General features: G+C 39.9%; 1 protein-coding gene across 1 annotated transcript in view; it reads left to right on the top strand.

Moving 5' to 3' along the window:
• Positions 1–1,773: 1,773 nt before the first annotated feature.
• LOC150085150 (carbohydrate deacetylase-like) overlaps positions 1,774–19,177 on the top strand; it is a 66,412-nt gene continuing 49,008 nt past the window's right edge. The window contains exon 1 of the mRNA XM_090373049.1: positions 1,774–1,988. Within this exon, the coding sequence (XP_090229175.1) occupies positions 1,823–1,988 (166 nt within the window). The 5' untranslated portion in view covers positions 1,774–1,822. The remainder of the gene's footprint in view (positions 1,989–19,177) is intronic.

Here is a 19,177-nt window from a genome sequence, read left to right as displayed (position 1 = left end):
CATATACACGTTCAGCTACTGTGTAGTACTTATTGCGTTAATTATAATAACTATATATATATATTTTTTTTTTTTTTTTACAGATATACTAGAATTCACATCATGACTGTAATTTTCGTGAATTGCATTGATTATTATAAAAACATTGCTTATTTTTGTGTATGTCAGCTGAAGAAATCTGATGTATAATTGCTAGCTTTACCATCTCCTCTCCAACCAACAAGTTTGTTTCTTGACATGACAAACCATGTTTGTCATGTCAAGAAACAAACAGTTCACCTGCTGAGCACAAATTTCATATTTTCTAATACTTTGAACCCTTCTAAATCAGAGTTCGTTTCTCACCATATAAAAATAATGTGTTCGTAATAACTATAAGTACATACAGTATTACATTTACAAGTATGCTATCTGTGAATTAAAATGTCTTTATATGAAAATTGTCAGGCATTTTCAGCGCTCCAGATGGCGTCTTTTACACTTTCGGAATTTCATCATTCTTGGTTTTGTTGCTGGGTGATTTTGTTTTCTGCAATATTTCATCATTACAAAGTGAGTTGAATGTCCATAGGATTCTTTGATCAAAAGACTGGATTTGGGATGTAGAGTTAGATGCCATAATGCGCACCAAACTCATATTCGAGTCCAATGCACAGTGCTGGGATCGAGAAGGAAAATTTTACTAACCAGAACCTTCGTTAATAAAACAGTTGATTTTAGTCAAGTATTTTCGTAATATTCCAATACGTATATCGAACAGTAACAGTAGGGCGCACTCTGGAGATTTACTGTGTACTAAATCTCTATTTCGAGACAGTACAGTACAAAGTTATTACAAGAAGGAATGCCCTCCCATATCAATAGATACTACTCTGTGATCACGTATCTTAGCCAGGAAAGACGAAAACTTGGAGCGTTCCGGATAGAGGGACACCAGTGTGTTAACCAAAAAAAACTAAAAAAGAAACCGAAGAATATATATTATTTGGGAGAGGGAATATATTATTCGGTAGTGATTCAGAAACTTCTTATATCGTTTATAAAAATCGGAAAAGTGGACGAATAGTTAATGTGGAATATATTTTTAAATCCTGGGCTTTTTTGCCCGTTGTGGGAATAGTGGGGCCCACGCTGTACAGTACTTGATATTTATGTACATAGAGCTCTTTTTGCCTGTTTCTCATGGTAAAGATGATATTCATTGAAACGGATTTGTCTTAGCGACAAATATACATTTCAATGATTATTTTTAGAATTCGAGACAGTACAAAGCAAAACGAATAAAGCAAACCACCAAAGGGGCGCTTGCTTTATTCGTTTATTTTAGGGATAGGTTGTATTCGAAAGGAGAATAACATTTCGTTTAACAAAAATTACAAATTTTTGGAAGAGAGCATTTAATTCAGTACTGAAGAAATACAGTCCTTTTAACATTCTTGCCCCCCCCCCCTCGAAAACCAAAAAGAATGGAATCGAGAAATATATTTAACAAATTTCGGGAAGGATTTAACCCGCCCTTATGCCATTTCACATTACCAAGTTTAGTTCTTGGTTTCACTAAACATTTCTAAATACTTCTAGCAAAGCTTTTATTTTATGTTTTTTTAATGTAATTTTTCTCATATCTCTAAATAGAATTATGCTTTGTAACTTTACCGAAATGTGATATTTTTGAACTTTAAAAGCAGATTTCGGTAACTATTAGCACGTGTTGCTTGATAAACAAGAAGTAATATTTATCGTGGGAATTGGGCGAGCGCCATGTGTATGAACGATAGTTACCTTTGAGATTAGATAAATTGACTTTTGTGATCAGTTGGCCATGAGAGCTTTAATAATAAATGCTGATGATTTTGGTTATTGTGAAAGGCGAAACATTGGAATAGTTGAATGCATTAAAAAGGGATGTATTCGTTCAATTTCTCTGATGGTTACTGGGCATGCTGTGGATGGTGTACAACAGTTAAATGGGTTGCCGGTCACTGTTGGTAAGTTAGAGCAGTGTCCAGAATATTCCATTGGAGTAAGATAGTGTTGCAAGGTTTCAGTTAAGCTCGTTCATTTATATTTCGCGGATATATAGCAATCGGTATTTTTGAATAATCTGATCAACTTTTATAAATGTAACAAATGGATCAGACAGGATCAGCCTACTTTCTCTTTTAAAAGATATACCAAAATTTTCAGATTTCCATCCTTTTTCATGGCATATTTTGTGGAGTATTGAGCAAAAATTTGATTTCGTGAAAGGGGGGGGGGGGTTTAGGTTTGACAATCCAAAATTTAATTAATGGTAAAATTTCTCCTTTTAGAATTTTAATATGGATGGGAAGGAATGGAATAAATAGATATATATGAGGATAAAGGTATATCAACATTGACAATTGATCTGTCAAAATTTTTGTACCAGAGAGAGGTGAAATTTCTTTGAAAACGTAGATGCTTTTTTTTTATGATCTGAGTATATATATATATATATATATATATATATATATATATATATATATACACACACATTCCCCTGATTTCCCTCACTATACATCTCACTGATATATGACTAGTGAGAAAGGTCCATGTTAATATGGAAGGATGAAATGAGAAAGATGAAACAGGGCCTGGGCCATGTTCAGATGGGAACTTGGAAACAGCAACATCCAAGCATCACCTCTTGGGAACTTCTCAAACTGAATAGTGTCAAGACATGTTTAGTGTTGTGGGGAAGTGGCAAATGAATACAGGATTACTGGAATTATGAAATTTTCTTTTTTGTATCTGGTTGCTAAAAGTCTTTGAGACCCTGGAAGGGTCTGGACAGCCAGAAACAGTGCTGAAGCTGATAAGATTCGGTACTGATTTTGATAAGGTATCACTCCTAAGACTGGAGAATTTTATTTATACTCTGACATTGACCATCTAGGTTAGAGGAGTGTACAGCTAGTCATGTTGACGAGAATATTATTAACGATATTTAACAAAGATGGATTCGAACCACAGTTAAGGAATGTGTGTGCAACTGCTCGCTTGTGTTAACCACATGGTTGCTACGTGTTATAACTTATATATGCACACCTGTCTAAAAATGAAGTTAATTTTTTTTTCTAATTTTATAAGAAATTTGAGCTGCTGATCTAATTTGATGCAATGAATTCTGAGTGTGATTACATAATCATATCATCTTCAGGACAGAATGCACTGGTCCCACAGGAGCTAGTTATTGTTGGTGACAGTTGTCAGGGAAACAGAAAATATATTATGCAAAAAACATAGGTAGAATAGGACCAGGGTGTCTGCCAGGAGCTAAAGTTTATGATGTTGTAGAGCAGATATCTTCTTTTAAGGGAACAAAAGGTGATATTGTTGTACAAGTTGACACTAATGGCATTAAGTGTAAGAGATCTGTGGATTTACTTAAAAAGTACAGGTGTGTGTTGAAAAAAAAAAGTTGTGAGTTCGGGTTAAATTTGAAAATGTCTGCAATCCTGCCCATACACTATAGGAGGGAGTATATGATGAGAGCCTTGGCAAACAATTCGAATCTGGAGAGATTGTGCAAGGCTTGTGGAGTAGAATTTTTCTCAGCGTGGTCTGTGCTCGTTAACAGGAGAGATTGCTTCTACAGGGATGGGATACACTTAAATAGAAAGGAAGCAAGAATATTTGCTGATGCTATCATTGCAATGTTAAGTGGGTTGGAAAACTATTAGCCTGGGGGGGGATTCACAGACTAATAGATTAACAGTAGCTGCAGGCAGAGGTGAAAGTGATTCTTGCGCTGCTTCTATTGGAATGAGCAGCAGGCTGGAGAACAAGTTGCTGAGGATTTCAGGAACTGCTGGGAGTCATCATGAAACAAGTAAATAAAAGGGGTGTGTTAGGGTAACTAAGAGGAAGAACAGGTGCATGTATACTTGCATGTACACCAATGCTAGGAGTATATTAAATAAATTTGTTGAATTTGAAGTGCTGGTCAAGACATCAAAGATGGGTATTATTGGGATATCAAAGATGTGGTGTCACACAGATATAAGGAATTCAGAATTGGAATTTGGGGATTACAATGTGTACTTTTTTTTTTTTTTTTTTTTTTCCCATTTCTTTGTACACACAATTCTTTACAGTTTATATACAAAAACTGACAGAGAAGATATATATACAATTTTATATACATTAGCATTCTCATTATACATATATAAATATATATATACTATATTGTATACGAACACGTGTTTGTGTGTGTGTTTTACCTGTATCAAGGGTGGCTCCTAGGCCTTAGCCCATCTCCACCTTGCACGTCTGTGTTGGTGCAGAAACTCTGCAAAGCTTTTTATCGCTTGAGGGAGCAGTCAACACCTATGCAGCCGCTGCCTGCCCCCAGGCACAAGCAGCCAAGCCTGGGTCTACTATTGCCTTTAGTGCCTTGGGCACAAATCCCGCACCCACCGGAGATAGTGCAATACCGGTGGGTGCCAGGCAATCCCGTCCCCAGGTTGCCCAAACCTGGAAACCAGCAAAAAAAAAAAAAAAAAAAAAAAATCCAAGCCTCAGCAGATACAAGCCAATTTGGAAAACTCCAATATTTACATTTGTACAAAAGATAATAGAATTTTAACTCTAAATCCTAGTAATACAATTCAATTTACATATCTTACAAGTCATCCTATTTATGTTTAATGGGATACGAACATTTATATTAACTTCTCAGCTGTCAGATTTATATTCGATTTTGGATTTGAGTTCTTAGTTGAAGTCTTTTCTTAAAGACCGATTCTGCAAAGGTCTGGAAAGTCTCAAAGTTTGTTTTGTTCTCAACTAGTATTTTCACATTGTCCTCAGCTAGACCTGGAACCTGATTAAGTAGCAATACTCGATGGTCTGTATATTGCGGACAAAACAGTAAGACATGGATCCAGTCTTCCATTTGACCACAGGTGCAAAAAGGATCCGGTTCCAAACCTCTGTCGAAAAGATTGGCCCTCAGAGATCCATGGCCTGTTAATAAATACGTCGTAAACATACTTGGTGCAAACCACGAAACAGAAGGTTGAGTAGAAGCAAACTCAACATTTTCAATATACTTCTTTGTGACTTCACCGTGCACAGACTCATTCCATCTACTTTGCCAAATACTAACCATTTCACTCCATAATCTTTTCCGTTCTGTCTTTAAGTTACCAACTGGGTCGGTTGTAATTCCCATAATAGATACCTGCAGTCCTTTCTTATGTTTATAAATCATGCCACGGTATAAGATAAATAAATCTAAAGGCAGTTCTCCTCCAAGGATTTGGAGGGCATTGTTTGATACTGTACGAGGGGCATTGTTTAGTGCCAGAAGCAGTGTTCTTTGAATTGATAGTAGCTTATTTTTAATTTTGTAATTTCTGTACAATGTGTACAAGGTACAAGGTATTCGTGTAATGATTGCGGCCTCCAGGGTTTCCCCTATATACCGCTGTATCTTCTGTAGTTTATTTATAGCCAGCAAGTGTGTGCAAATGTATGTGTGTATGTTTTAGTGTAGGTTCTGATGGGTGTTGTTTGCCGGCCCTGGAGACTTTGCAGCCTGGAGGCAGGGGGGGAAGCCACCTGCGTCCAGACTCCCGTACCTTGCCACGAGGAGGCGCTCCAGGGGTTAGTAACCGCAAAGAGGGTTTCCAACCAGTGGTAAACTCGTGAAAGTTATGGGAAGGAGAAGTAGGACAAAGAAAGAAGAGAGATATTCTCTTAAGAAAGGAGCAGAAAACGGTAGGATGAATTAACAACTAAGAACAGAGAGGAAAGTTAGGTTTTCTCCGACTGGAAGAGGAGCCCAACCTCAGCCAGCCAGAGAAAGGAAAACTCAAGAAACAAATTTAATTGTGTCTGAGACACCAAGAAAATAACTTAACTTAACTTAGCATCTAATTACAAAATTTTCCAAAAATTTACAGTGAGAAGACGAGACTTCTGAGAAGCCCAGAAGAACTTGTCTCAACAATAGTTGGTAAGAGTTTTAAACAGTTACACTAAATAACAAGCAATCTAATAACCTTCAGTGATTTTGTTAGAACTGCAATTCTAGTATCTTAACACACAATGAGGAAAACTTGAGATTTAACAAGGCTATTAACTCCGAGAGTCATAATAAAATTAAGATCACAATTACATAAAAAGAGGAAGTTGTAATTCTAAACAATAATATTTTTTTTTTTTTTTTTTTTTTTTTAATCCAAAATTTTGAGTTAAACAGGATGAGCTGTGTTTAGCATCTTTCGTCTTCTAAACACGGAGTTAGCATAGTTACAAAAAGCTGAGAAGGATTCTGATGTTTCCAAAAATTTTGGGAAATCATCTAGGGTGTAAACATTAGTGTCTAACATGAGCTGGTAACGTAAATCTAAATATATGTTGCAATTTAGGACTAAATGTTCCACCGTCTCCTCAGCTCCACAATGACCAAGAGGAGAGGGGACCAGTCCAAACCTAAAAAGGCGGGAGTTAAGGCCATGACCCGTAAGAAGAAAAGAGGAAAAAAGTCCAGGTTGAAGCCAGGAAAGATTCTTAGATTTTACAAAGACTTTAGGAAGGAAGGAGAAAGTAATTCTGCCAAGGGAAGAGTATTCCCAAGAGAGCTGCCACTCATCAAGGGCTAAACTGAGCAGTCGAGAAACTTCAAGGTCGGTAGAGTTATTATAATTATTTTCAAAAACACCAATGGAAGCAGGGGTAAGACGCCTCCTGTGAAATTTAAGAAATGCAAGGATAATTTCTAAATGAATGGGAAGGTGCCCATTCAGAACTAGCAGGGCATCAGTAGAAACAGTTCTACATGCCCTGCTCGTGGCCAAAAGGAAGGATCTTTGCGTCTGTAGAAGAATTTTAATGATGAGAGAGTTTTGAACACGGGAACCCCACGCACCCGCGCCATATGTAACAATTGGGAGGAATATAGATTTGTAGTATAAACCCAATGTTCTAGATTTGAGGTTCCAAAGAGATCTGGCAATGTGAATTAACCAGCCAGTAGTTGATTTAATTTTTACCTTTAGGAATTTGCAGTGTGGAATGAAAGAAAGACGATCATCAATCACCACCCCAAGGTATTTAAATTCACGTACAAGCTTGATTGTCTGGTTGAGAAGCCTCACCACAGGAGGACGATTACGATTTAACAGACCTTTTAAGAGAAGCTGCTTTGTCTTAGATACAGAAATCGAAAGTTTAAGAAGTGAGCACCATATGTGTAGATCATCCAAGATGTGGTTAGCCTTTGTTTCAAGCTCAAGGCGAGAATTCCCACTGATCAGCAGGGCAAGATCATCAGCATAGGCAATATTAACAATATCGCCATGAGGGGCATTTAGCCATCCATCAAGGACCACGTTCCAGCAGACTGGGCCAAGAACGGATCCCTGAGGACAACCCCTAGAAACCGGTCTCGAAACCGAGCAGAAGCCCGATGAGACCACAAGGTTCCTATCTTGAAAGTAGCTGGAAATAAGGCTATAGATAGGACAGGAAACCTCGGCCCTTCGGAACCTCTCCAGGACGCTCTGCCACCACAAGGTGTCAAAGGCCCCTTTGAAGTCCACGAAGAGACCGAGAACGTATTTTGCAGGAGATGTTCTAACAGTATTTAAAAGAAGATTTATAGCATCTGTAGTTGATCTGCCCTTCGTGAAACCAAACTGGGAAGAAGAGGAGAGATTCCTAGAAACATGTACAGAAGGGATAGACAGGATAGGAAGGGAGGAGGGGTTATGCTATTAGTTAAAGTGCAAAGTGCAAGGAAGTGCAGCCAGTCGACATCGCTGGACAGTGCAGTGTCGAGTCAGTTAGCATTAGCATTAGTAGAGGCATTTGATTCAAGAAAGCAAGCTTATGCAGCATCAGCCAAAAAAAAAAAAAAAACCACTTCCACTTCACCCCTCCGTTCGTTCAAAATATGTGTCCAGCTGAGCCTTAAACTTATTTAGGCTATCAACTTCCACGACAAGGGATGGAAGTCCGTTCCACCAACCAACCACCCGCTGGCTAAAGGCAAATTTCCGCACGTCTATCCTACATCTGTCTTTCCTCAATTTGAATTTATGCCCTCTCAGGTGATTATTCTGAGCGAGAGGAAGAATCCCATCAGCATTGAGCATGCTCAAACCATTCAAAGCTTTATACACCTCTATCAGATCACCTCGCTGGTGCCTAGTCTCCAGACACTGTAATTTGCAAAACTTAAGCCTTTCGTCGTAAGAGCACCCCTTTGTTCAATTCACTAATCTTGTTGCCCTTCTCTGTACTCGTTCCAGCAGCTCTACATCCTTCTTGAAATGAGGCCTCCAGACCTGTATACAGTACTCTAGGTGTGGCCTGACCATTGCCTTATACAAGGGAATAATCACCTCCTTATCTCTGCTAGAAAAATTCCTATATATCATTGACAATACACCATGAGCTACTCTTGCAGCCCGCCTGCACTGCTGAGAGAACTTCATATCTGCCTGCACAACCACCCCCAAGTCCCTTTCATTCTCTACCACTGTCAGTGTAGTACCACAGAGTTGATACGTTGCTCTGGGGTTGCTGTTTCCCATGTGTAGTACTTTACATTTGTCAATGTTAAACTTCATTTGCCACCTCTCAGCCCATCTGCTCAACCTTTCCAGATCCTGTTGCAGCAGCATAGTGTCAGTAGTGTCCTTGACAACCCTGCCTACCTTTGTATCGTCTGCAAACTTGGACATTAAGCTTGATATACCATCATCAATATCATTTATGAATACAGAAAACAGTAATGGACCCAACACTGAGCCCTGAGGGACTCCACTAATAACATTAGTCCACGATGAGCAGTGTCCATTGATTACCACTCTCTGTCTTCTTCCCCTCAGCCACCCCTTTATCCACAGCAGCAATTTGCCTCCAATGTCACACTGCTCCAATTTCCACTTCCAATTTCCAACAGTATCAAAAAGGCTTTTGATACTGTTGCACAATGTGCAACATTATCAAAAGCCTTTCTAAGATCCAAGTATATAATATCAAAGTTATTCTCTGCATCCAGTTCCTTTGTGACTGCATCATAGTATCCAATCAAATTGGTCAGGCAAGACTTCCCCTTAACAAAACCATGCTGTGTCCGAGCTATAATTGAAGTCTTGTCTAAATGATCCTGCAGTGCTTCTTTAACTAGTGCCTCCATTAATTTTCCTGGAACAGAAGTTAAACTAACAGGTCTATAATTACTTGTGTCCGCCTTTGATTCTCCTTTGTGAATTGGAGTCACATTTGCACATCTCCAGTCTGTAGGTACCGCCCCTGAGTCCAAGGAAGCTCTCATAATTATGGCTAAGGGTTTGGTTACTTCCTTTAATATAACTGGATAGATCCCATCCACACTGGGTGCCTTTCTTGTGTTTATCTTCAACAATTTCTCCTCCACTTTACTCTCAGTTATTACAAGCTTCTCTAGCTTACTGCTAGAGTTGAATACACCTCTGGCTTTCCCCTCGCTAAATAACTCCTCATGTGTGAATGTCGATGCAAAATATTCATTTAGTTTGTTAGCTACCTGAGCAGGATCATCAACAGTTGACCCATCGATGTCAAGTGGACCAATCTGATTCATCCCCTTCCTTCTAGAGTTTACATAAGTAAAGAACTCTTTGCTGTTTTTCTTTGCATCCCTTGCCAAAGATTTCTCGTAATCTGCCTTCGCCTGCATAACCTCCTTTGTAACTTGGTTACAGATCAACTTGTATCTATCATAGGCTTCTGTGTCATGTGTTAATTTGTATGTATCCCATGCATGTTTCTTCCCTGCCATATGCCTCATCAGTTCATCTGACATCCATTTAGGCCTAAACCTTGAACAATATTTCTTAGTTGGTATGTAAAGCCTAGTAGCTTCCAAGATACGTTCTTTGAATGCTTCCCATTTTGCATTTGCTGTTGGTAGCATCATCAGTTGGTCCCACTGTATAGAATTTAAATACTGTCTCAGTCCATCGTAGTTGCCTTTACGAAAGCAATAACCCTTCCCTTTACCCCTAATGGTAGTTACCTCTTTGAGTAAATCCCACTTCAGCACACTGTGATCACTGCCCCCTAGTGGTTCATTTATCTGCAGATTCTGAATGCATGAAGAATCACTGCTGATAATCAAATCAAGAGTATTCCTCCTTCTAGTTGCCTCCCGAACATGCTGATGTAGAAAACAATCATCAGATAAATCTACAAAAGCCTTGCTAGTGTGTGAGTGACCAGCCCCCAAGTTCCAGTCAATATCTGGGAAATTAAAATCTCCCATTATAAGACTCTCTGATATACTGGCCCACTCTATTTCCCTGTACAGTTTCTTATTATACTCATCAGAGTCATTAGGCCTATAGCACACTCCTACTCTCAATTTTGATCTCCCAATGCTTATGTCACACCAAACTGACTCGACACTGCACTGTCCAGCGATGTCCACTGGCTTCACTTCCTTGGATTTTATGTATTTTTAACTAATAGCATAACCCCTCCTCCCTTCCTATCCAGTCTATCCTTTCTGTAGACGTTGTACCCCCCAAATTCCAGTTCTGCATTCCTTATATCTGTGTGACACCACCTCTCTGATATCCCAACAATATCTGCCTTTGATGTTTTGAGCAATACCTCAAATTCATCAAATTTATTTACTAAACTCCTAGCATTGGTGTACACGCAAGTATACATGCACCTATTTCTATTCTTAGCTACCCTAACACAACCCATGTGTTTACTTGTACTGCAATGACTCCCAGCAGTCTCTGAAATATCCTGCAGCTTGTTTTTCAGGCTTCTGCTCATTCCAATAGAAGCAGTGCAAGAATCTCTTTCACCTCTGCCACTGGCTACTGTTAATCTATTCGTCTTTGTCTCCCCCCAAGCTATCAGTTTTCCGACCCACCTAACACTGCCTCGATAGCATCAGCAAATATTCTTGCACCCTTTCTATTTAAGTGTATCCCATCCCTGTAGAAGCAATCTCTCCTGTTAACAAGTACAGTCCAGGCTGAAAAAAATTCTACCCCTTGAGCCTTGCACAATCTTTCCAGGGCCGAATTGATCGACAAGGCTCTCATCATATACTCCTTCCTATCGTGTCTGGGCAGAATTGCAGACACTTTCAAATTCAACCCTATTTCGCGCCTTTTTTTCAACAGGGACCTGTACTTGTTAAGCATTTCTGCCGGTCTCCTACTCTTGATATCATTAGTGCCAACGTTTACAACTATATCACCTTTTGTCCCTTAAAAGATGATAACTGCTCTACAACGTCATCAACCTTTGCCCCTGGCAGGCATACCCTTCTCCTGTTCCACCTATCCTTTTTACAAAGCATGTTCCCCGTTTCTCTGACAATAGAGTCACCAACAACTACTAGTTCCTTTGGGACCAGCGCATTCTGCCTTGGGGGTTGCCGCTGTGTTGCGCGATGACTAAGTGCAAGCTCTTGCGTTGATGTGGGCAGCTGAGAGCTTGATGGGCCCCTCAATTTAGTTCCTTCGAGGGGATCCACCCTGTCCTTCAAGCTCTCATATAGACCCATAAGAACGCTGAGTTGTTGCCTCATTTCGATACACTCCTTGCATCGCGCGCACGCACACACACACACACACACACACACACACACAAAGACATCCCCCATGGCAATATCATGTCCCGTACCTGAATGCTCCACAAACATCATGCAAGCTGTGCATTTTAGAAGGCCGTGATTCAGAAGGCAACTGCCCCCCCCCCCCCTTCAGTTCTCCTCTGAGCCACAGCACTTCCATTAACTTGAGCCTTTTGTTTTGCTGCTCTGGTCTGAGTCATGATTTCTGTTAATTTAAATAAAATTTCAATTTCAGTTTATAACCCTAACTTATCTCCCAACACAGTTATAACGGGATATATATATTTTTTTAGTGTCCAGTATTAATTATCTCATTATCCCAGTGCTTATGTCACACCAGTTTGGTGTGACATAAGCACTGGGAAAGCAAATAGGATAGGAGTTTGTTATAGGCTTAACAACTCTAATGAGTACAATAAATAACTATACAGAGACATAGAGTTAGCCAGGAAATCAGAATGTGTTATAATGAGGGATTTTAACTTCCCAAATATTGACTGGAACTTGTGGTTGTCACTTTCACACTAACAAGACTTTTGTGGATTTATTAGATGATTGTTTTCTGCAGCAGCATGTTCAAGAGGCGACTAGAGGGAGTAATACTTTTGATCTGATTATCAGTAATGATTCTTCATGGATTAAGAATCTGCAGATAAAGGAACCACTAGATGACAGTGATCACAGTGTACTGCTGTGGAATTTAACTAACATCAGGGATAAAGGGAATGGTTTTTGTTTTCGTAAAGGTGACTACAGTGGTCTTAGACAATTTTTAAATTCTATACAGTGGGACCAACTGATGATGTTACCAACAGAAAATTCTAAATGGGAAGCATTCAAGGAATTAATCTTGGAAGTTACTAGGCTTTTCATACCAACTAAGAAATACTGTTTACGGTGTAGGCTCAGTTCATCTGGATGTCAGATGAACTGAGACTTGTGGCAGAGAAGAAAAATCCATGGGATGCATGTAAATTATCAGGCGACACAAAAAGCTATGGTAGATATAAGCTAGTCTGCAATCAAGTTACAAAGGAGGTTAGAGAAGCGAAGGCAGATTATGAGAAATCTTTGGCAAAGGATGCAAAGAAAAACAACAAAGCCTTCTTTACTTATATAAACTCTAAAAGCAAGGAGATGAATCAGATTGGTCCACTTGATATCGATGGTTTGACTGTAGATGATCTATCCTTTAGGGAAGTGGAGAACAGAAGTTTATTAAACTCTAACATTGTCTCTAAGGTTTTTTTTGGCTGATGCTGCATAAGCTTGCTTTCTTGCATCATATGCCTCTACTATTGCTAATTTTTTTTTTTTTTTTTTTTTTGTGAACCCCAAACACGAGAGGTATTACAGGGAGCTAATAACTGGGAGCAAAGTGAAGGAGAAATTGTTGAAGCTAAACATAATGTACGTGGGGTGGATGGGATCTATCTAGTTATATTAAAGAAGGCAACAAAAAAAGTAAGCAAACCCTTAGCCATAATTATGAGAGCAATTTTGGACTCAGGGTGGTCCACACATAGACTGAAGATGTGCAAATGTATCTCCATTTCACAAAGGAGATCAAAGGGTGACACAAGTAATTAGAGACCTGTTAGTTTAACTTCTGTTCCAGGGAAAATAATGGGTCACTGATTAAAGAAGCATTGCAGGATCATCTAGACAAGAATGCAGTAATAATTCAGACATGGCATGGGTTTGTTAAGGGGAAGTCTTGTCTGACCAATTGACGTAGCCGAGTGGTCAGGAGCGAGAGTGCATAGCACGCGTTCTTTGAGTGGACTGGGGTTCAAGCCACTAGGGTTTGTGACTACTAAATACGATAAATATATTTGTATTGATGATTTATTGTAAACGCTACTGACTTGGTTGTCGTGCCAGGGTATAAATAGGAAATTTATTATTTATTTATTGATTGGATACTGTGATGTGGTCACAAAGGAACTGGATGCAAAAATTAATTTTGATATCATATACTTGTATTTCAGGAAAGCTTTTGATACTGTTGCACATGGAAGACTGTAGAAATTTAAGCAGTGACAATAAGAGCAAGTTGCTACAATGGATAAAAGGATGGCTGAGTTGGAGAAGACAGAGAGTGGTAATCAATGGACACTGCTCTTTATGGACTAATGATATAAGTAGAATCCTTCAGGGTTTTGTGCTGTGCCCATTGTTGTTTTGTATATTTATCAATGATTTTGATGAAGATATATCAGGCTTAATGTCGAAGTTTGCAAATGAAACAAAAGGTTGGCAGAGTTGTTAATGACACTATGCTACTGCAGTAGGATCTAGAAAAGTTGGGCAAATGGGCTGAGAAGTAGCAGCTGAAGTTTAACATTGACAATCAGTTCCACCAAATTATAAGTTTTCTTGGAGCCAGCATCCTTCACTCTGGCCCTACTCAAAAGCCCAACTGAAGTCTTCAGTTGGGCTTTTGAGTAGGGCCAGAGTGAAGGATGGAGAATGGAGGCTCACTCTCTTCAACATACAAATATTGGCAATTGCTATGTGCAGTTGCTTTTCATAGTCCATATGACTACTAAATTGCAGTTTCTTCAACCAAAATCATATTAGATCAATACATAACCTCTTAACCATGAACTAACTCTACTTCTAGCATCATTTATAATCTTGAAAATTTCGTCTTCATTCATTTTACTGATGCCTCTCAGAGCCTTAAACACCTCAATCAAATCTCCTCTAAGGTGTCTAGTTTCCAAACTCTACAACCCACATATTCAAAGTCTTTCTTCATAAGGACGCCCTTTTGCCGATCTCACCAGGTGAGTTACCCATTTTTGCACCCTTTCAAGAAGCTCAATGTCTTTCTTTAGGTGTGGTCTCCATATTTGAACACAGTATTCCAAGTGTGGTCTAACAAAAGCCTTATATAATGGGATTATCTCTACTTGCAAAAGTTCGATAGATCATCGATAGGACACCATGGGTCTTCCTTGAAACCTGTTTACGATGCTCAGAGAATTTCATGTCTGACCATATCGTAACACCCAAGTCCCTTTCCTCCAGTACTGGGTTTAGTTGAACTCCACCAAGTGAATAAGTTATTTTGGGATTACTGTTTCCCAGGTGTAATACCTTACACTTTGTTGGATTAAAGCATAGCTGCCATTTTTCTGACCATTCCTGAAGTCTATTTAGGTGTCTCTGAAGAAGCTCAGCTTGACAGTGATCATTAACTACTCCATACAAAACCATGCTGAGTATCCTTAGAGAATTTCAATTCTATCCAAATGATCCTATCCTGAATTCCACCCTTTGATAATTGCCTCCATGATTTTCCCTACCACTGAAGTCAGACTGACAGGTCGATAATTTCCCACTTCACTCTTGGAACCACCCTTATGTATGGGAGACACATTGGCACTTTTCCAATCCAACAGAAGCTCCCCAGAGTCTAGTGAGGCTCGCTTAATTAGCCTCAATGGTTCAATGCACTCACTTGCCGCCTCACTTAAGATTATAGGATATATTCCATCAACTCCAGGAGCCTTACTGGCCTATAGGCTCAAAAGATTTTCATTAAATAATCTTGCGAAATTTCAATATCATTAATTACATATTTTTCAACTTCACTCCCACAATTTCCCATTACCACAAAAGGTTTTTCATATGTAAATATCAATGCAAAGTAACTGTTGAGTTCATCTGCAACAGCAGTTGGTGTATTTAATACTGTCCCCTTTCCCTTACGTAAAGGTTCGATCTGGTTTGTCCTGCTCCTCTTAGTATTTATATATGTGAAGAATTCCTTATTTCACCCCCTTCTTTGCTCTGTTTGCTAACGATTTTTCATAAACTACCGTGGGGGCTCACATCTGGTGAGAATGGGCTTGGCACACCCAGGGTCCTGAGCTGGATATCATCATTCTTCTCTTTCTTTCTTGGTGATTCCTTCTACTCTCTCTCTCTCTCTCTCTCTCTCTCTCGGTAATTCAAAAATTTTTTTTTTTTTTTTGGCTGTTGCAGCATAAGCCTCAGGCTTCTTTGCACCATATAGCTAATAATAATAATAATTAGACACACTGAAGCAGAACCTTCTCATACTCAACAAGAGACTACACCGATACAAAGACAGCTCCCAGAGGAAAATAAACAACCAAATCTTCAATGAGGACCAAAGAGGAAACTGGGTGAAGATGAGAAAGCAGGAAACGGATCACCCAAGACGAAGACAATCGAAGAGTTCTGGGGAAATATCTGGAGCAGTGAAGTAAGACATAAGAGCAAAGCACCCTGGATAGAAGTAGAACGGAAGAAAATGAAGGACATACAAGAGATGAGAGAGTGGGAGATTCGAGAAGAAGAAGTAAAACAATCGATCAGGAACACCCACAACTGGCGAACCCTGGGAATTGATAACATCCACAACTACTGGTACAAAAAGCTCACCTGCACACACAAGCACCTAGCAGAGCAGTTCACTCAAATGATAAACAACCCAGAGACAATCCCGAAGTTTCTCACTTAATGAGTCGCATATCTGAAGCCTAAAGATGAAGATATAAGAAACCCGGTGAAATAGACGCCAATCACATGCCTCCCAATAATGTACAAGATCCTGACCAGCTGCATAACTAAGAAGATATCAGACCACTTAGAGAGTCAGAACATAATGGCCAAACAGCAGAAAGGAATTGCAAGCGGAGGAGCAAAGGATGCAAGGAGCAATTAACCATAGATACCACAGTTATGGAGCAAGCCTTCAAGAAGCACCGCAACCTATACATGGCCTACATTGATTACCACAAGGCTTTCGACTCTGTACCTCGTAGCTGGCTAATAGAGACCCTGAAGAACTTACAAGGTCAATCCGATAGTGACAAACTTCTTAGGAGCAGCAATGGTGAAATGGAGTCCTACCATTAAGGTCAAGAACATCACAACCAGGCCAATCCCTATTAGAGAAGGAATCTTTCAGGGAAATGCTCTGAGCCCACTATGGTTCTGTCTAGCACTCAACCTGCTATCCACCATGCTCAATGGCAGCAAGTATGGGTATAAACTCAAAAAAGGAAGAAAGAACCTGTACATCCTCACCCACCTGATGTACATGGATGACATCAAGCTCTACGTGGCAACCAAGAAGCAACTCCAGCAACTACTCTGGATCACCGAAGAATTCAGCAAGGACATCAGGATGGAATTTGGTCTAGAAAAATGCAAGACCCACACACTGCACCAGGGAATATTAGTTGGTCGAAACTACCAGCTGCTGACTGGTAAAGAGATCGAAGCTATGACAGAAGGAGAGACCTACAAATATCTAGGGATGATGCAGGCTGAGCAGTTGGAACACGAGGAAATCAAGAAATGCCTGACCGAAAAATATCATCGGAGACTCAGAAGCCTGCTGAAAGCAAAACTGCTGAACGGAGGGAACACAGTTAAAGCCATAAACACCTATGCAGCTCCAGTAATAACATACACATTCGAGGTCATAGATTAGACTAACACCGAGCTAAAAGATATCATGCGAAAGACAAGGACAATGATGACAAAGAGTCGCCAACACCACCCGAAGTCAGCAGTGGAGAGAATAACAATACCTCGGAAAGAGGGAGGAAGGGGCCTGATAGACTTGCTAGAGCAACAGTAAACAGCGATAGTTAACCTGAAGGATTACTTTGAGAACAACACAGCACCACTCCACCAGGCCATAAGGAAGATAGATAAGTGGTATACCCCACTCAACCTAAGCGAGGAAACCCCTCCCGCCCAAATGGTACAGGAAACGAAGATAGAATATTGTGGCAGTGATCAGTGTGCTGAAGTGGGATTTACTCAAAGAGGTAACTACCATTAGGGGTAAAGGGAAGGGTTATTGCTTCCGTAAAGGCGACTACGATGGACTGAGACTATTTAAATTCTATACAGTGGGACCAACTGATGATGTTACCAACAGCAAATTCAAAACGGGAAGCATTCAAAGAACTTATCTTGGAAGCTACTAGGCTTTACATACCAACTAAGAAATATTGTTCAAGGTTTAGGCCAAAATGGATGTCAGATGTACTAATGAGGCATATGGCAGAGAAGAAAAATGCATGGGATACTTACAAATTAACACATGACACAGAAGCCTATGATAGATACAAGTTGATATGCAACCAAGTTACAAAGGAGGTTAGGCAGGCGAAGGCAGATTACGAGAAATCCTTGGCAAGGGATGCAAAGAAAAACAGCAAAGAGTTCTTTACTTATGTAAACTCTAGAAGGAAGGGGATGAATCAGATTGGTCCACTTGATATTGATGGGTCAACTGTTGATGATCCTGCTCAGGTAGCTAACAAACTAAATGAATATTTTGCATCGACATTCACACATGAGGAGTTATTCAGTAAGGGGAATGCCAGAGGTGCATTCAACTCTAGCAGTAAGCTACAGAATCTTGAAATAACTGGGAGTAAAGTGGAGGAGAAACTGTTGAAGATAAACACAAGAAAGGCACCCGGTGTGGATGGGATCTATCCAGTTATATTAAAGGAGGCAGCAAAGGAAGTAAGCAAACCCTTAGCCATAATTATGAGAGCTTCCTTGGACTCAGGGGAGGTACCCATAGACTGGAAATGTGCAAATGTGACCCCAATTCACAAAGGAGGATCAAAGGCTGACACAAGTAATTATAGACCTGTGTGCTTAACTTCTGTTCCAGGAAAATTAATGGAGGCACTGGTTAAAGAAGCACTGCAGGACCATTTAGACAAGACTTCAGTTATAGCTCAGACACAGCATGGTTTTGTTAAGGGGAAGTCTTGCCTGACCAACTTGATTGGATACTATGATGCAGTCACAAAAGAACTGGATGCAGGGAATAACTTTGATATTATATACTTGGATCTTAGAAAGGCTTTTGATACTGTTGCACATGGAAGACTGCTACACAAATTGGAGCAGTGTGACATTGGAGGCAAATTGCTGCTATGGATAAAGGGGTGGTTGAGGGGGAGAAGACAGAGAGTGGTAATCAATGGACACTGCTCATCGTGGACTAATGTTATTAGTGGAGTCCCTCAGGGCTCAGTGTTGGGTCTGTTATTGTTTTCTGTATTTATAAATGATATTGATGATGGTATATCAAGCTTAATGTCCAAGTTTGCAGATGATACAAAGGTTGGCAGGGTTGTCAAGGACACTACTGACACTATGCTGCTGCAACAGGATCTGGAAAGGTTGAGCAGATGGGATGAGAGGTGGCAAATGAAGTTTAACATTGACAAATGTAAAGTACTACACATGGGAAACAGCAACCCCAGAGCAACGTATCATCTCTGTGGTACTACACTGACAGTGGTAGAGAATGAAAGGGACTTGGGGGTGGTTGTGCAGGCAGATATGAAGTTCTCTGAGCAGTGCAGACGGGCTGCAAGAGTAGCTCATGTTGTATTGTCAATGATATACAGGAATTTTTCCAGCAGGGATAAGGAGGTGATTATTCCATTGTATAAGGCAATGGTCAGGCCACACCTAGAGTACTGTATACAGGTCTGGAGGCCTCATTTCAAGAAGGATGTAGAGCTGCTGGAACGAGTA

This window comes from Mastigoproctus giganteus, chromosome 5 (genome assembly GCF_048544385.1).
Source record: "Mastigoproctus giganteus isolate SK-2022 chromosome 5, ASM4854438v1, whole genome shotgun sequence".
NCBI lineage: Eukaryota > Metazoa > Arthropoda > Arachnida > Uropygi > Thelyphonidae > Mastigoproctus > Mastigoproctus giganteus.
This window is presented reverse-complemented; position numbering and strand designations above follow the sequence as displayed.